The sequence below is a fragment of the Telopea speciosissima genome, chromosome 4 (assembly GCF_018873765.1).
Source record: "Telopea speciosissima isolate NSW1024214 ecotype Mountain lineage chromosome 4, Tspe_v1, whole genome shotgun sequence".
Classification (NCBI taxonomy): domain Eukaryota; kingdom Viridiplantae; phylum Streptophyta; class Magnoliopsida; order Proteales; family Proteaceae; genus Telopea; species Telopea speciosissima.
This window is the reverse complement of record NC_057919.1, coordinates 2,563,139-2,575,237: the sequence shown is the minus strand read 5'-3', so window position 1 is coordinate 2,575,237 and position 12,099 is coordinate 2,563,139. Positions and strand designations below refer to the sequence as shown.

The 12,099-nt window shown below is 37.8% G+C and overlaps 1 protein-coding gene across 2 annotated transcripts; it reads left to right on the top strand.

Moving 5' to 3' along the window:
- Positions 1-1,650: 1,650 nt before the first annotated feature.
- Positions 1,651-10,604, top strand: LOC122659819 (glucose-induced degradation protein 8 homolog). Of its 2 annotated transcripts, none has more exons than XM_043854952.1 (7): positions 1,651-1,786; positions 4,464-4,605; positions 5,594-5,741; positions 5,812-5,887; positions 8,911-9,022; positions 9,203-9,294; positions 10,241-10,604. In XM_043854952.1, the coding sequence occupies exons 1-7, from the start codon at positions 1,754-1,756 to the stop codon at positions 10,316-10,318; spliced, it is 681 nt and encodes a 226-aa protein (XP_043710887.1). In that variant the 5' UTR covers positions 1,651-1,753; the 3' UTR covers positions 10,319-10,604. The 2 variants fall into 2 exon arrangements, with proteins under 2 accessions (XP_043710887.1, XP_043710889.1); XM_043854954.1 differs by having other exon boundaries at positions 1,652-1,786; positions 10,170-10,241.
- The last annotated feature ends 1,495 nt before the right edge of the window (positions 10,605-12,099 follow it).

Sequence of the window (12,099 nt, the reverse complement as noted above, 5' to 3'; positions counted from 1 at the left end):
GGTTTTTCATTCCACAGGGGTGGGGTGGTTAGTCTTGGTTTAGGCGCCACACAGCCTTCCTTTTCCCTTGATATTGCATTAGGATTTTTTTAGGGGAGGGGGAGAGGGTAGCTGTGCGTAACGACGAACTTATGGTTATGGCCCCCCAGTAGGTACCCTACAATCGACATGGACAAATAAAAAACACTGGACGAGGAGCCAACGTTGTAAACATTGGATTCGGATTGATCGAATCGGCTGATTTTGTCATTTGATTCCAATTGACGTGATCGATCCTGATTTTGACCATTTTGGAGCAGTCGAATCTAGGGTTTTTGGGATCAAATCCGATCTGGATCATAATCTACAGTGATCAATTCGATCCCCGATTATGAGTTTAAAATCTTTATTGCGAGGTGTGCTCCCTTACCAACTGAGCTGACCCTTGAGGTTGTGAGGCAATGGTCATTAGGATTAGTTAGCTGATCGCTTCATCGTGAATTCACACCTGTTCGATTCCAATCGTGGAATTAAAACTGATGTATTGGCCGATGTGTGTTGGTATTGGCTGGACCTGATATTGCTATCATGCCGATTCAAATCGTGGATGTGTATTTTTTAATAAAAAAAAATGTCTGCTTAATTTGGAATTGAACTGAAACGATTTGATATGGCCGATCTGCAATATTGGTGGTACCCAATAGAGTGATTTAAATCAATCGTTCCTTCTACCAAAAAATTAAAATAAAAAAATCAATGGTTCCAATATCACTTCTAGGAATACTAGTGCTTTCTTTTTTAAGTAAGTACACACCCTCACAAGTAGCATCTCTTATCTTATCTGATATCTGAGGTCGGCTACGAGGTATGAGTTTTAAAGTCCCAGATTCTACTAGTAATAGAAGTATATATGCTCATATTGGAATATCTTTGTTTTTTTCTACCATCCATCTGTTTGATAGGTGTTATGGTCTCCTCCTATAGGTGATTGTATCGTGATTAATTGGGATTGGTTTTTCTATGAGGATAGGGGGTATGGTTGCATTGCCCAGAAACAATTTATCTGGAAACGGGAGTAAAATTGCGTACATTAGACCCTCTTTAGACACTATTAAACACGGGAGTCTTATGCATTAGATACAACCTTTGTTGCATTGCCCGGAATAACTCAGGTAATGTTATATTTGTAATTGCAACTGTTGTCCCTCTTTCTCGATTATTGAGATCCAAGCCATTCTTTTTTATTTGGGGAGCGCGCCCATTTTTTGTACTTTTTCTATTTTTTATTTATATAATATGACATTCTTTTTTTAAAAAAATAATAATTTATTAATAGGTTTTTTTTAATTTCCATGCTGTTGATTATCAATTCAAATCCTCTACAGTGTGTTGTCCATAGTGGCCTGAGCGGCGTAGACACTGGGCGCAACACAATGACCGTCTTATTCCTGTTCGAACGCTTTGCCGGAATAAAGATAAGGCGGTCATTACAGTGCCCTATGTTGCACTGCTACGGACAGCGTGTCGTAGAAGATCTGGATCCGTTGCCCTTTGAATCTTTGACGCCAAGATCTCACTTAAAAAATCGACGCGCGCGTTTCGGTAATGTTTTGGTCCCACATTACATGTTCCGCTATCACATTCGTATATAAATCCTTACAGCTTCGCCCAGCTTTGGATTCGTCACGATTGAAGAAAGCGGAGAAATCAATCCTCTGCTTTCTTCCGAAGAGGAAATCATTAATGTCTTTTTCGAGGTTTTAAACTCTCGGTAATGGAGTTAGATCCTCGACAGTACGAGCACATTGTAAGTTTGTTTTACATTCGTGTATCTGTTCCATATAAGAAGAAACTCTGTCGCCTTTGAACTTGTCGACTTGTATACGGACATTTGGTCGAGAAAAGCTCTAATCTTTGATGGATTGTTGTCTTTGATCATTCTTCTTTCTTCTAAATCTCTAGTTGCTTGAGTTTGGTAATTGAAACCCTTGTTTGATCGTTTGTGTATGGTTTGGAACTTGGGATTCTTATTCGTTTTTCACTGGGGAGAAGTTCATTTAATCAATCATTGAATGTTTTATGGGAGGAATTGTTGAGGTGCCAAACAGTGTACTCCGAATTTCGTACTGTGCTGTTTTGCTTAAGAGTTTGCTTGATTGGCTATAAGGAACACTGTGAACACTCAAGTTGGATTGAGGAGATTAAAGAACAATGAACTTGTTTCCCCTTTTTGGTTTGATCTCCCTACGAAGTTGTATCCATTTTCTTTTGCCTGGGTCTTTGTCTTTCCAAATTACGCGGAGGTTATGAACCTTGTTAACTTGTAAAGAATGGAATTAAGTGATGGACTGATTATCTGACAATTGTCTTGGCAGATTTATCAAGACTAACCGTTATGGTACTAAATTTCAACAGTCAACATAATTGCAAAAGTACCCCTTTATGGTTCTCATTTTCAACGGAACTATCCTGCTTAAGCAGCATCTATGATGCATTGTTACACGTTTGTTATTTTTTGTAAACCAAAGAAATTGGTTTCTTCATAGATTTCTTTCTCCTCTACCAGATTGACCTTTGTTAATGCAAAAAAAAAAAAAAATGGGGTCTCTGGATAATAGGATTTAGAAACCTCATCTGCTTGTAATTTGATAACTAGTACGGCTATGAATAGAATTGGATGGTGAAACCGGATTCATGTAGCCAACGCCATTTAGTTGGGATAAGGCATGGTTGAATTGAGAAACCTCTTATCTGCTTGAAATTGGTATAGAGCTTTGACTCCTTTTCATCAGTCTTAATTATGATGCTCTTCATCAACCACTTATGTGTTAACCTTGGTTAGTGCGGCATGAAGTTGTTTATGGGAAATTGACATCACAATCTCTTCAAGTTTCAGGATCTTGTAACTTAAAGATGGGCATTTAAATACTCGTACATATATGGATGCAAAACTGAGCTATTTGATGCTAATTTTTGAATGTTGGATGGATGCCAGTAAGCGGGAACTTGTGGAGGATAAACTGCAATTTCTGGTGTTTAGTCCAAGCATCAGAGTGGAGTATAGAACTTTGGATGTGTCATTTATGATTCAATTGGTTGAGGCATTACTCTTGAGATTTGAATTGAGGTGCTTTTGAATGAAACTGTATCTGGATGATTAGTTGGGATTTTGATTCTTCTATAAATCTTCTTTGGTGGCATGAATCACACATTGAATTTGGTTTCTGGTTCATTGTATTGAAATTCAAATGATTAAAAAGGTATCATGCGTCATGTTAAATCCAAAGGATCAAGGGATGATCCTCAGTGTTATTTGGAGTTTGAGAAGCATGATTTATGCTATTCATGATGAGGTGTTTACGATGCAGTTATTTTCCTAAATTGAGAAGCGTTTTCCTATTTTCAGTTGATTAGTAGTGAACTTTTTTACTTGGAACATCACGTTAATTCCTCATCTGTATCCTTTTAATCAGAAGCACTAAACTAGTTTAACTACTATAGGAGTCCTCACATGTCCAAACCTTCGATTTTGTTGTTGTTTACAATGTTTTTAGTTATCATGCTCTCGCTCTCTCTGTTAACATATGATCCAAGAGCATCGTCTATCCATCTTGTAAGTTTCAGCCCAAATATGTTTTCCAATATGACAATATAAAGTTTTGGAAAGATGGTGGAAAAGTCAGCTTTGGCATCTTTGAGCGGGTGGTAATACATGTTGAAATTTCAATACCTGGTGAGCCATAAGTTTGAGGTGTGACCTGGAACTTGAATGGGGCTATTTGAAGGAGTGTATTGTGTACTCGGTTTTAGACAACACCCTCCATGTGGCTCAAATTGGTGGACTGTGAGGGAAAGGGTTCCTTCATAGAACCTTATGAAAGTTAGTTTGCTAGACAAATTGTGCAGCAAGATATCTTACCAGCACAGGGATCTCACATTTGGTGGCCTAAATGGGTGTTTGCCAAAACATCCTATTGTTGGCTGGTTTATTTCACTTCCCTTAATGCCCTCACTAGTTGGCCAATTTTTAACCAAGATTCAAAATTTTGGATTTCGCCCCCATTTCGTCCTCTGCCGAAACCAAAATATTTCGGTAAATTTGGCATGCAACATTTGATATTTATTTTGCCGAAATATTATGGTAATACCGGTGAAATTTTGGAACACTGTTGGCCATGTTGTGCTTCTACATGAACAAATTCTCATACAAATCCATAGCTTAGTGATGTTTGGGTGCATGTGCATATGCAATTCTCTTTCTCCTGTCATAATGTGTGAAAGTACTCATATCCGTTCTTTTGACATGCTGTTATATATTTTCCATTTCATTTCTTTCTCTGTTTATATGCATCAAAATTTAGTTATCTATTGATGGATATGAGCTACTGAATTTTGCTTTTAAGCTAGCTGCTACTTCATTTTATTTAGTACGATTTATCCTAATAAAAAATGACTTGAAATTTTGTGTTGCTCCTTTTTGATAGGCTAATAATGACAATGATGTCCGCAATATTGTCTTATCATATCTTGTACATAATTGCTTCAAAGAGACTGCAGAATCGTTCATTTCTTGCACTGGGATGAAACTTCCTGCTGATTATCCTGTTGACATGGACAAAAGAAAACGTAGGTGATTATTCCTTTCTTTTTGATGGGTGGGTAAAGTGGATGAATGGCCTCAAGCCTTCCATTTGGAGTGCCTGCAGTGGTAGTCTTGATCCCAATATGGATAACATTTGTAGGTCAGAACATGAGTTTTGACTTACCTGACACTCTGGTCTCACTTTCGAGATATCCTCAAGATAAATATCACGATATAACCTTGCTGCTGATTTTGTAATTTATTGAATTTCACCCAACAAAAAAAAGTAATCCATTTATAATTTCCTGACACTTTGGTCTCAATTTTGAGGCATTGTCTTTAATTTTTTTTGTGGCAGAACTTGACCACTGTGATGGATGTGGCTGTGTAGGTCCTCTATAATAAGGAACCGCCCATGTAGCCATGAGGAGAAAATGCTTTTATGAAATGTTGTCTTATGGAATGGATTGGACTCCTATTGGTTGCCTTAGACATAGTGGTGGTTTTCTGGGGGAAAACTCTTATTGAAAAGCAACCAATCAAATGTTTTCCATTCATTTCTTGAGGAAAGAATCTAGTGAGGATTCTGCGCCCCCACATGGCTAGAGATGACGGGAAGGAAAAGAGTTATGGTTATTTTGTGACCGGTCACGTCATTATGCATGCCCATCACAAAGGCTATTGCTTGGTGCTGGACTGCTGGTTGACTTAAGTCCAATATATAGCAACCAGTCAAGTCCTACTGAATTTTAAATGACTGTATCATGTCATTGACCTGATTCAAAATCTTGATCTTACTGCTGCATTCGGCAACCAGATGTAGAAGCCCTTAATTGAGGGATTAATCAGTTTCTTGAAAGGGGGGAAAAGTTTTTTTTCTTCCCCATTCAGTTGTCCATCATATCTTCTAACCAAGACATCCTCGTGTTTAAAAATCTAGTGACTTTTGGTGCATATGTATTTTGTGGATTTATTTGAAATGTACAATTAACTGAGGTTCGAACTGAATGTTTTCTTTGGTTTTTATCTAAGCAATTGTCCATTTTGCATTGGAGGGAAATGCTCTCAAGGCCATTGAATTGACAGAACAGCTGGCACACAACTTACTTGAGGAAAACAAGGGCCTTCATTTTGATCTATTGAGCCTTCATTTTGTTCAGCTTGTTTGCTCCAGAAAATGGTGAGTAAACTGCAAAGAAATGACTAGAAATTATGTGTATTCTTGAGCTGAATTCAATTTTCCTTGGCAGCACAGAAGCTCTGGAATTTGCTCAGACCAAGTTGACACCATTTGGGAAGGTTCACAAATATGTCGAGAAACTGGAGGTATGTTTTCAGAAGGAAACAGATCTCCTTTAAGCATCCTCTACATGTGGCTTGTTAATAGATTGTTATTAAGTAATTTTTATTTGGTTATATCTCTACTTGATCTGATTCAATCTTGAGATTTGTTGGTATCTGTTAATAATAGATCCAAGCTTAAAATATGTTAGGCTTCATCCAGGTTCTGATATGTTTATCCTTAATATTGGGAAACAAGCACAACAACAACAACAGCTCAGCCTTATCCCAACTAAACGGGGTCAGCTACATGGATCCCTGCCCTCTAATCAGCCCTATTTGAGGTCATACTTGATACAAGGCCTAAGCTATGCATGTCTTTCCTAGCCACTTCTCCTAGGGTCATTTTAGGTCTGCCTTGGCTCTTTTAGTTTCTTCAATCTGAATCAAATCACTCCTCCATACTAGAGCATCCAAAGGCCTCCGTTGAACATGGCCATGCCACCTCAAACAACTTTCTTGTAGCTTATCATGTAATGGAGCTACTCCCAAACTAGCTTTGATATAATCATTCCTTATTTTATCCTTCCTAGTTTTCCCACACATCCATCTCAACATCCTCATCTCTACTACACTGAGTTTATCTACATGATGCTTCTTAACTGCCTAATAAAAATTTCCTTACAATTTTAAAAGAATACGTCGATCACACAATACTCCGGATGCATCTCCCCATTTCATCCATCATATTTTAATTCTCTGTGAAACATCACCCTCTGTATCACCTTCTTTATTTATTGTTGAGCCTAGATACCTATAATAATCACTTTGCGGAATCTCCCTTTCATCAATTTTTACCACCTCCTCATCCATCCTAGTGTAACTAAACTTACACACCATATACTCCAGGTTCGTTCTACTTATCTTATAACCTTTTGATTCCAAGGTTGATCTTCATAACTCCAACTAGGCGTTGATCCCTGCTTTTGTCTCATCCAACAAAACAATATAATCAACAAAAAGCATACACCAAGGAACCTCATCTTAAATGTCTCTGGTTAAATCATCCATGATAAACACAAACAAATAAGGGCTTAAAGCTGATCCTTGATGTAACCCAATTGAAATTGGGATTCACTACCTTGACCCCTCACAATTCTTACTCTAGTCACCACACCATCATACGTATCTTTAATTATGTTCACATATTTATTTGAAACACTTCTCTTCTCTAGTATTTGCCAAATTAACTCTCTAAGGACTCTCTCATAAGCTTTTTCTAGGTCAATAAAAACCATAAGAAGATCCTTCTTGCAATCTCTAAATCTTTCCATGAGTCCCGTAAGTAAATAGCTTATGTCGTGTATCTTCTTGGCATAAAACCAAATTGATTCTCCGTAATAGTAGTTTCTTGTTTCAGGTGGATTTAAATAACCCTCTACCATAATTTCATAACTCATTAGTTTTATGCCTCTATAGTTATTACAACTCTAAATATCACTTTATTTTTGTAAATTAGAACCACAATGCTTCTCCTCCGTTAATCTGGCATTTTTCTTGTGCTCATAATCTTATTAGACAGCTTGGTAGCTAAGATAAACCCCAGATTACGAAGCTCTTCCACATTTCTTGTTGGAACCACTTCTTCTAAAAGGCCGACCTTGTTGGAAAGGGAGGAAACAATATGTATATCAATTATCAAACATGAGCTATAACACGGCGGACTATCCAAAGGAGGACACGGGTGGATAAATAGTTTAACACCTGCCCGCTCCTAGGGGACTCGAGATCGTGACCTCTGCCTGCTCTGATACCATGTTGGAACCGCTTCCTCTAAAAGGCCGACCTTGTAAGAACGGGAGGAAACAATATGTATATCAAACAGGAGCTCTAACACGGCGGACTATCCAAAGGGGGACAAGGGTGGAGAAATAATTTAAAACTTTTATTGGGACCTCATATGGGCATGGTTCCTTACCTACTTTCATCTCCTTAAAGCTTCTTTTATTTCAGACTACCCTAATTTTTCATACATATCTACTACATGTGGTGTCTTGATGGGTAATGTAGTCTTCCAGGACACTATTACTTGAAGTGTCTTCATTTAGTAGGCTGTAGAAATAATCTTTCCATTTCTCCTTAATGTCCTCATACCTTATTGGTACTTTACCATCTTTACTTTTAATACATCTAACATGGTCAAGATCTCTACTCTTCCTTTCACTCATTTTAGCCATCTTATAGATAGCTTATAAGGACCCATGGTTGTTGCATTTGTACCATAGTTATCAAGGCGGGAAAGAGACCATGGCGTTTTAGAGGGGCAAAATTCAAGGAGACAGCGCCATGGCGGCAAGGCGCCCAAGGCGTCCAAGGCGATCAAGGAGCCTAGACGCCATGGTGACGCCTTGATAACTATGATTTGTATGATATTGAAGGAAAAAATATTCGAAAATATCATAGATTGCAACCTACTAGATTTATAGAAAAAAGGACAACTTTACCATGATTACAAAGTTGAGATATTTTATATAGAAAGTCCTCTATATTGTGACATTATCCAATGCAAATGTGCATTTGTAGAGAATGAAAAACAACTTTGCCTTCTCCATCAAGCAATTTTGAGTTCTCTTTTGCTATTTATTAGGATGAATAATTGCAATTTATTGATGTTGGTGTCTTCTGGTTGAAATATCTTTTGTGTTATCTGGATTACCATGGGTCTCAATCCAGAATGATAAAATCCGCCTGATTTTGTTGGGATGGAAGTGCCTCGATATTGTGAAGCATTAGGGTTGTCAGGATGAGAGATATTCCTCCCCCCTCCCCCCTTTTGTTTTTCAATGGGTTGTGCTGCTATAGAACTTTTAAGTTTTGTAGGTTGTGTTCTATAATTCAGTGGTCAGGGATTTTTCAAGATACTGCAGTGGACCACATCATCATTTTTTGTTTTGGGGATCATAATATAAATTGTGCACATATGCTAACATGATCTCATTCTCATACATCCATTTCTATTTCATTATAATTATTAGGCTTTTCACCCCTATGCTTTGCCACAACTACAGGACTTCATGACTTTGCTAGCTTATGAGGAGCCAGAAAAATCACCAATGTTTCATCTGCTTAGTTTGGATTACCGGCAGCATGTTGCAGATAATCTAAATAGAGCAATTCTGGGTTAGGTTCTTCCTTTTGCAACTTGTCTTTGTTTACTATATTTGGCTCTAAGATTTTCTTTACCAGTAATCATTACAAATTGATATCATTTTGGAAATACCTTAATACCTTTTTGAGTTTTTGTTCTTACCTTGAACTCTTAAAACTTACCGCCATCTTTCTTTCCATGATTAATGCCAGCGCATGCTAACTTGCCTAGCTATTCTGCAATGGAAAGGTTGATACAACAAACCACAGTGGTCAGGCAATACTTGCATCAAGAGCTTGGAAAGGTAAAAACTGCGAATGAAAGAAAATTGATTTCTTTCTTCTAGGATACAATGAGGCTGTCATGGTGGCTGACCCATTCCTATTCTTGAAATAGATTTGCGGAGAATCCTTGCTTACCTCATCTGAAATTATTATTTAGTTTCTCTTAATTTAACTGTGTTTCATCCTCTGCACTTTTGTTGTGCTGATATGCTCTCATGTTCTTAGCTGTAATTTGTTATAACACCTCAGTCTAACTGAGCAGTTCTGGTCTGACAATGTGTTGGACATAGTTGTCAAGGCATTGCCTAGGCGTCTAGGCTCTTTCTTGGGTCCAAGGCGACAACACACATTGTTGACATTTCAGGAGTTTACGCTGGTTTATATTTATTGTTTTGTTTGTTTTTTGGGTGAATATGCTTATATTGTATTCTATGTTTTATTTATTATATGTTGGTTTACTCATATTAGGTCATTACTAGCATAATTATATCATATTGCATTGATATGTATTCTATGTTACTTCCAAACATAATTATATAAAAGATGGAGAGTTTTCTGTCCGGAAGCGTGGTGGGAGAGCACGCAGAAGCATCAACAGAGGCAGGATTTCTGACTTTCATGGGGGTTTTCGCCCCATCTTTTGTCTGAGCGCAGCCACCATGCTTCCTGATAAAGTCCCTTTTTCTATATAAAATTATCATTGCTATATTACATTGTCATTAATGCATACCTAGGGCACCTAGGCAACGTCTAGGCGGGTGCCTTGTTGCCTAAGCACCTCTCCAGCACCTTGGGTCGCCTAGTCACCTTAACAGCTATGGTGCTGGAATGCAGAAATAGTAGTGTTAATTTCATAGGTTTAGTGCACTTATTCGGATAACTCTTGAGCTGGCAGGATGGACCTCCACCATTTTCTTTAACGTCTTTTCTGAAGAGCTGAAAAGAGGTGGCTGAAATTTTCCGCAGGCAAACAATGGGACATATTGCGTTTACATCAGATCGTTTGGTGTAATATTTTGGTCACGGGTGCAGTATAATCTTTGAAGTGTGCTCATATTTAAAGATTTAACTGCGCAGGACTCATGTATCCAGTCTTTGGCATTTTGGTGAGATGTGCCTTTCTCATTAAGAGGCTAGAATGAAAATGGGGTTGGTATCGGAGTGAGAAGTTGCCTATTTATGGGATGTTGGTCTTGCTGATTTGAGGGTGTGGCAGGTATCTGTTTGCATGTTGTTGGTTGAAGAGTGAGCTTTTCCATTTTATTTTTGGTGGTTGATTCACCATTACTGGTAGACATGAGATGATGAGAACAATAGGAACCTCAATCTTCCTTTGTTGGAAGAATTTGTAAATCAATTGCATGTAATTATTGTGTGGGAGGGAAAAGTTGTTTTGCTTTACTTTGTTTTTGACTGATGTGTAGTTCCAATTAAATTGTTGCATGAGAGTGCTCTGTTGGCTGTAGGACCAAGGAGGTCCTGAACTTGATAAGTTTTGGTAGAAAAAGATTCTTGGTAAAGGAATGATGGAAACATTTTCGGTAACATGAGATCCGATGATCCCTCTAATAAAGGAACATTCACTTTTTTGGTAAACCTCTTAATTTTTAGATCCTGTTTGTCTGACGGGGACTTAGGTGGGGTGAGAAAATTGGGGTGGAAAAGTGTTGATGTGATACGTCAAAATCCCATCTCAACCTTGTTTGTTTAACTTAGGATGGTAAGTTTACAAAAGCCTTAGGAAACAACATTAAATGCTTTGTTTGTTGATGTGGCATTTAAAATGCCATCCTAATGTTATCCAAAGTCCCATGAAAAATAAAAGGCTTTGGTTATTAATCATGAAAAAAGTAAAAATCTCACCCTTGTTCTGGAATCCACTATACTATGGGATTCACTCCCACAACATTTCCACCCCCTTCTCCCCGTCAAACAAACAAAAAATTTCTACCGCTGTATGTACAAATGACATTTTCCATCATGTTTTTCAGTTTTTTCAAATGGATGATTTGGCATATTCATCATTTCGAGGGGGGACAGGATCATTCATTAAACCTTTTGCCAATTTACAACAATACCGTGGAATGTTATATATAAAAGGCTACCAGGTCAAATTTTGACTTTTCTTCTCATTTAACTGGGGGATGGGGTTTACCTTGATCTATTTAAATAAGATTAGAAAGGTAATCCCCTTTTACATGCTTAATCATGGATTGAGTTTTACTTGAGCCATGGTGAAGGAGGCATTCATTGGCATTGGATTGATGCCAAGAACAGGGAAGAATATTTTTGAATAGGAAGAAATAATAATAACCGTAGGTGGGTGGGTGTTTCGTTCACCCATGGTGAAGGAAAACTCTCTCATGTAATCGCAACATAAACCTCATATATGTGTGGTAACAAATTCTGGTCCAAATCCTCATCCAGTACTCATTAAAAAATTCCTTATAGTTGGTAATGTGATGAAATTCTCCGTTGGGCTTCCTTGTTTTTATATTGTTGCCTGTGCTATGGCACATTGAGAGGTGTGTCTTTTCCTTTTTCGTCTTACCTAGGCACAAGTGAACAACAAGCATGTGAACAACTAGTTGCTCAGTTGGAGGTGACTTGTCAATTGAAATGCATATCCCCCAAAAGATCATGGGAAAGATTCTGTAGGTCACATTATTACCTTTCCTTTTCCTTTGATAATTGTAGATTTGTTGGCTTGTCTTAACCTTCCTTTTTAATTGTAGTGAGCTTATGATTCTTGATAAACCAAAAAATAGAAGAAAACTGACCTCCCAGGCTCCCACCTATATCGTGGGCTAATCTTTTTTTCTTGT

Coding starts and splice junctions, on each gene's coding strand:
- LOC122659819 (XM_043854952.1), top strand. CDS start 1,754: ATGGAGTTAGATCCTCGACAGTACGAGCACATT. Junction 5,888..8,910: donor AATATGTCGAGAAACTGGAG/GTATGTTTTCAG, acceptor CCACAACTACAG/GACTTCATGACTTTGCTAGC. Junction 9,023..9,202: donor TCTAAATAGAGCAATTCTGG/GTTAGGTTCTTC, acceptor GATTAATGCCAG/CGCATGCTAACTTGCCTAGC.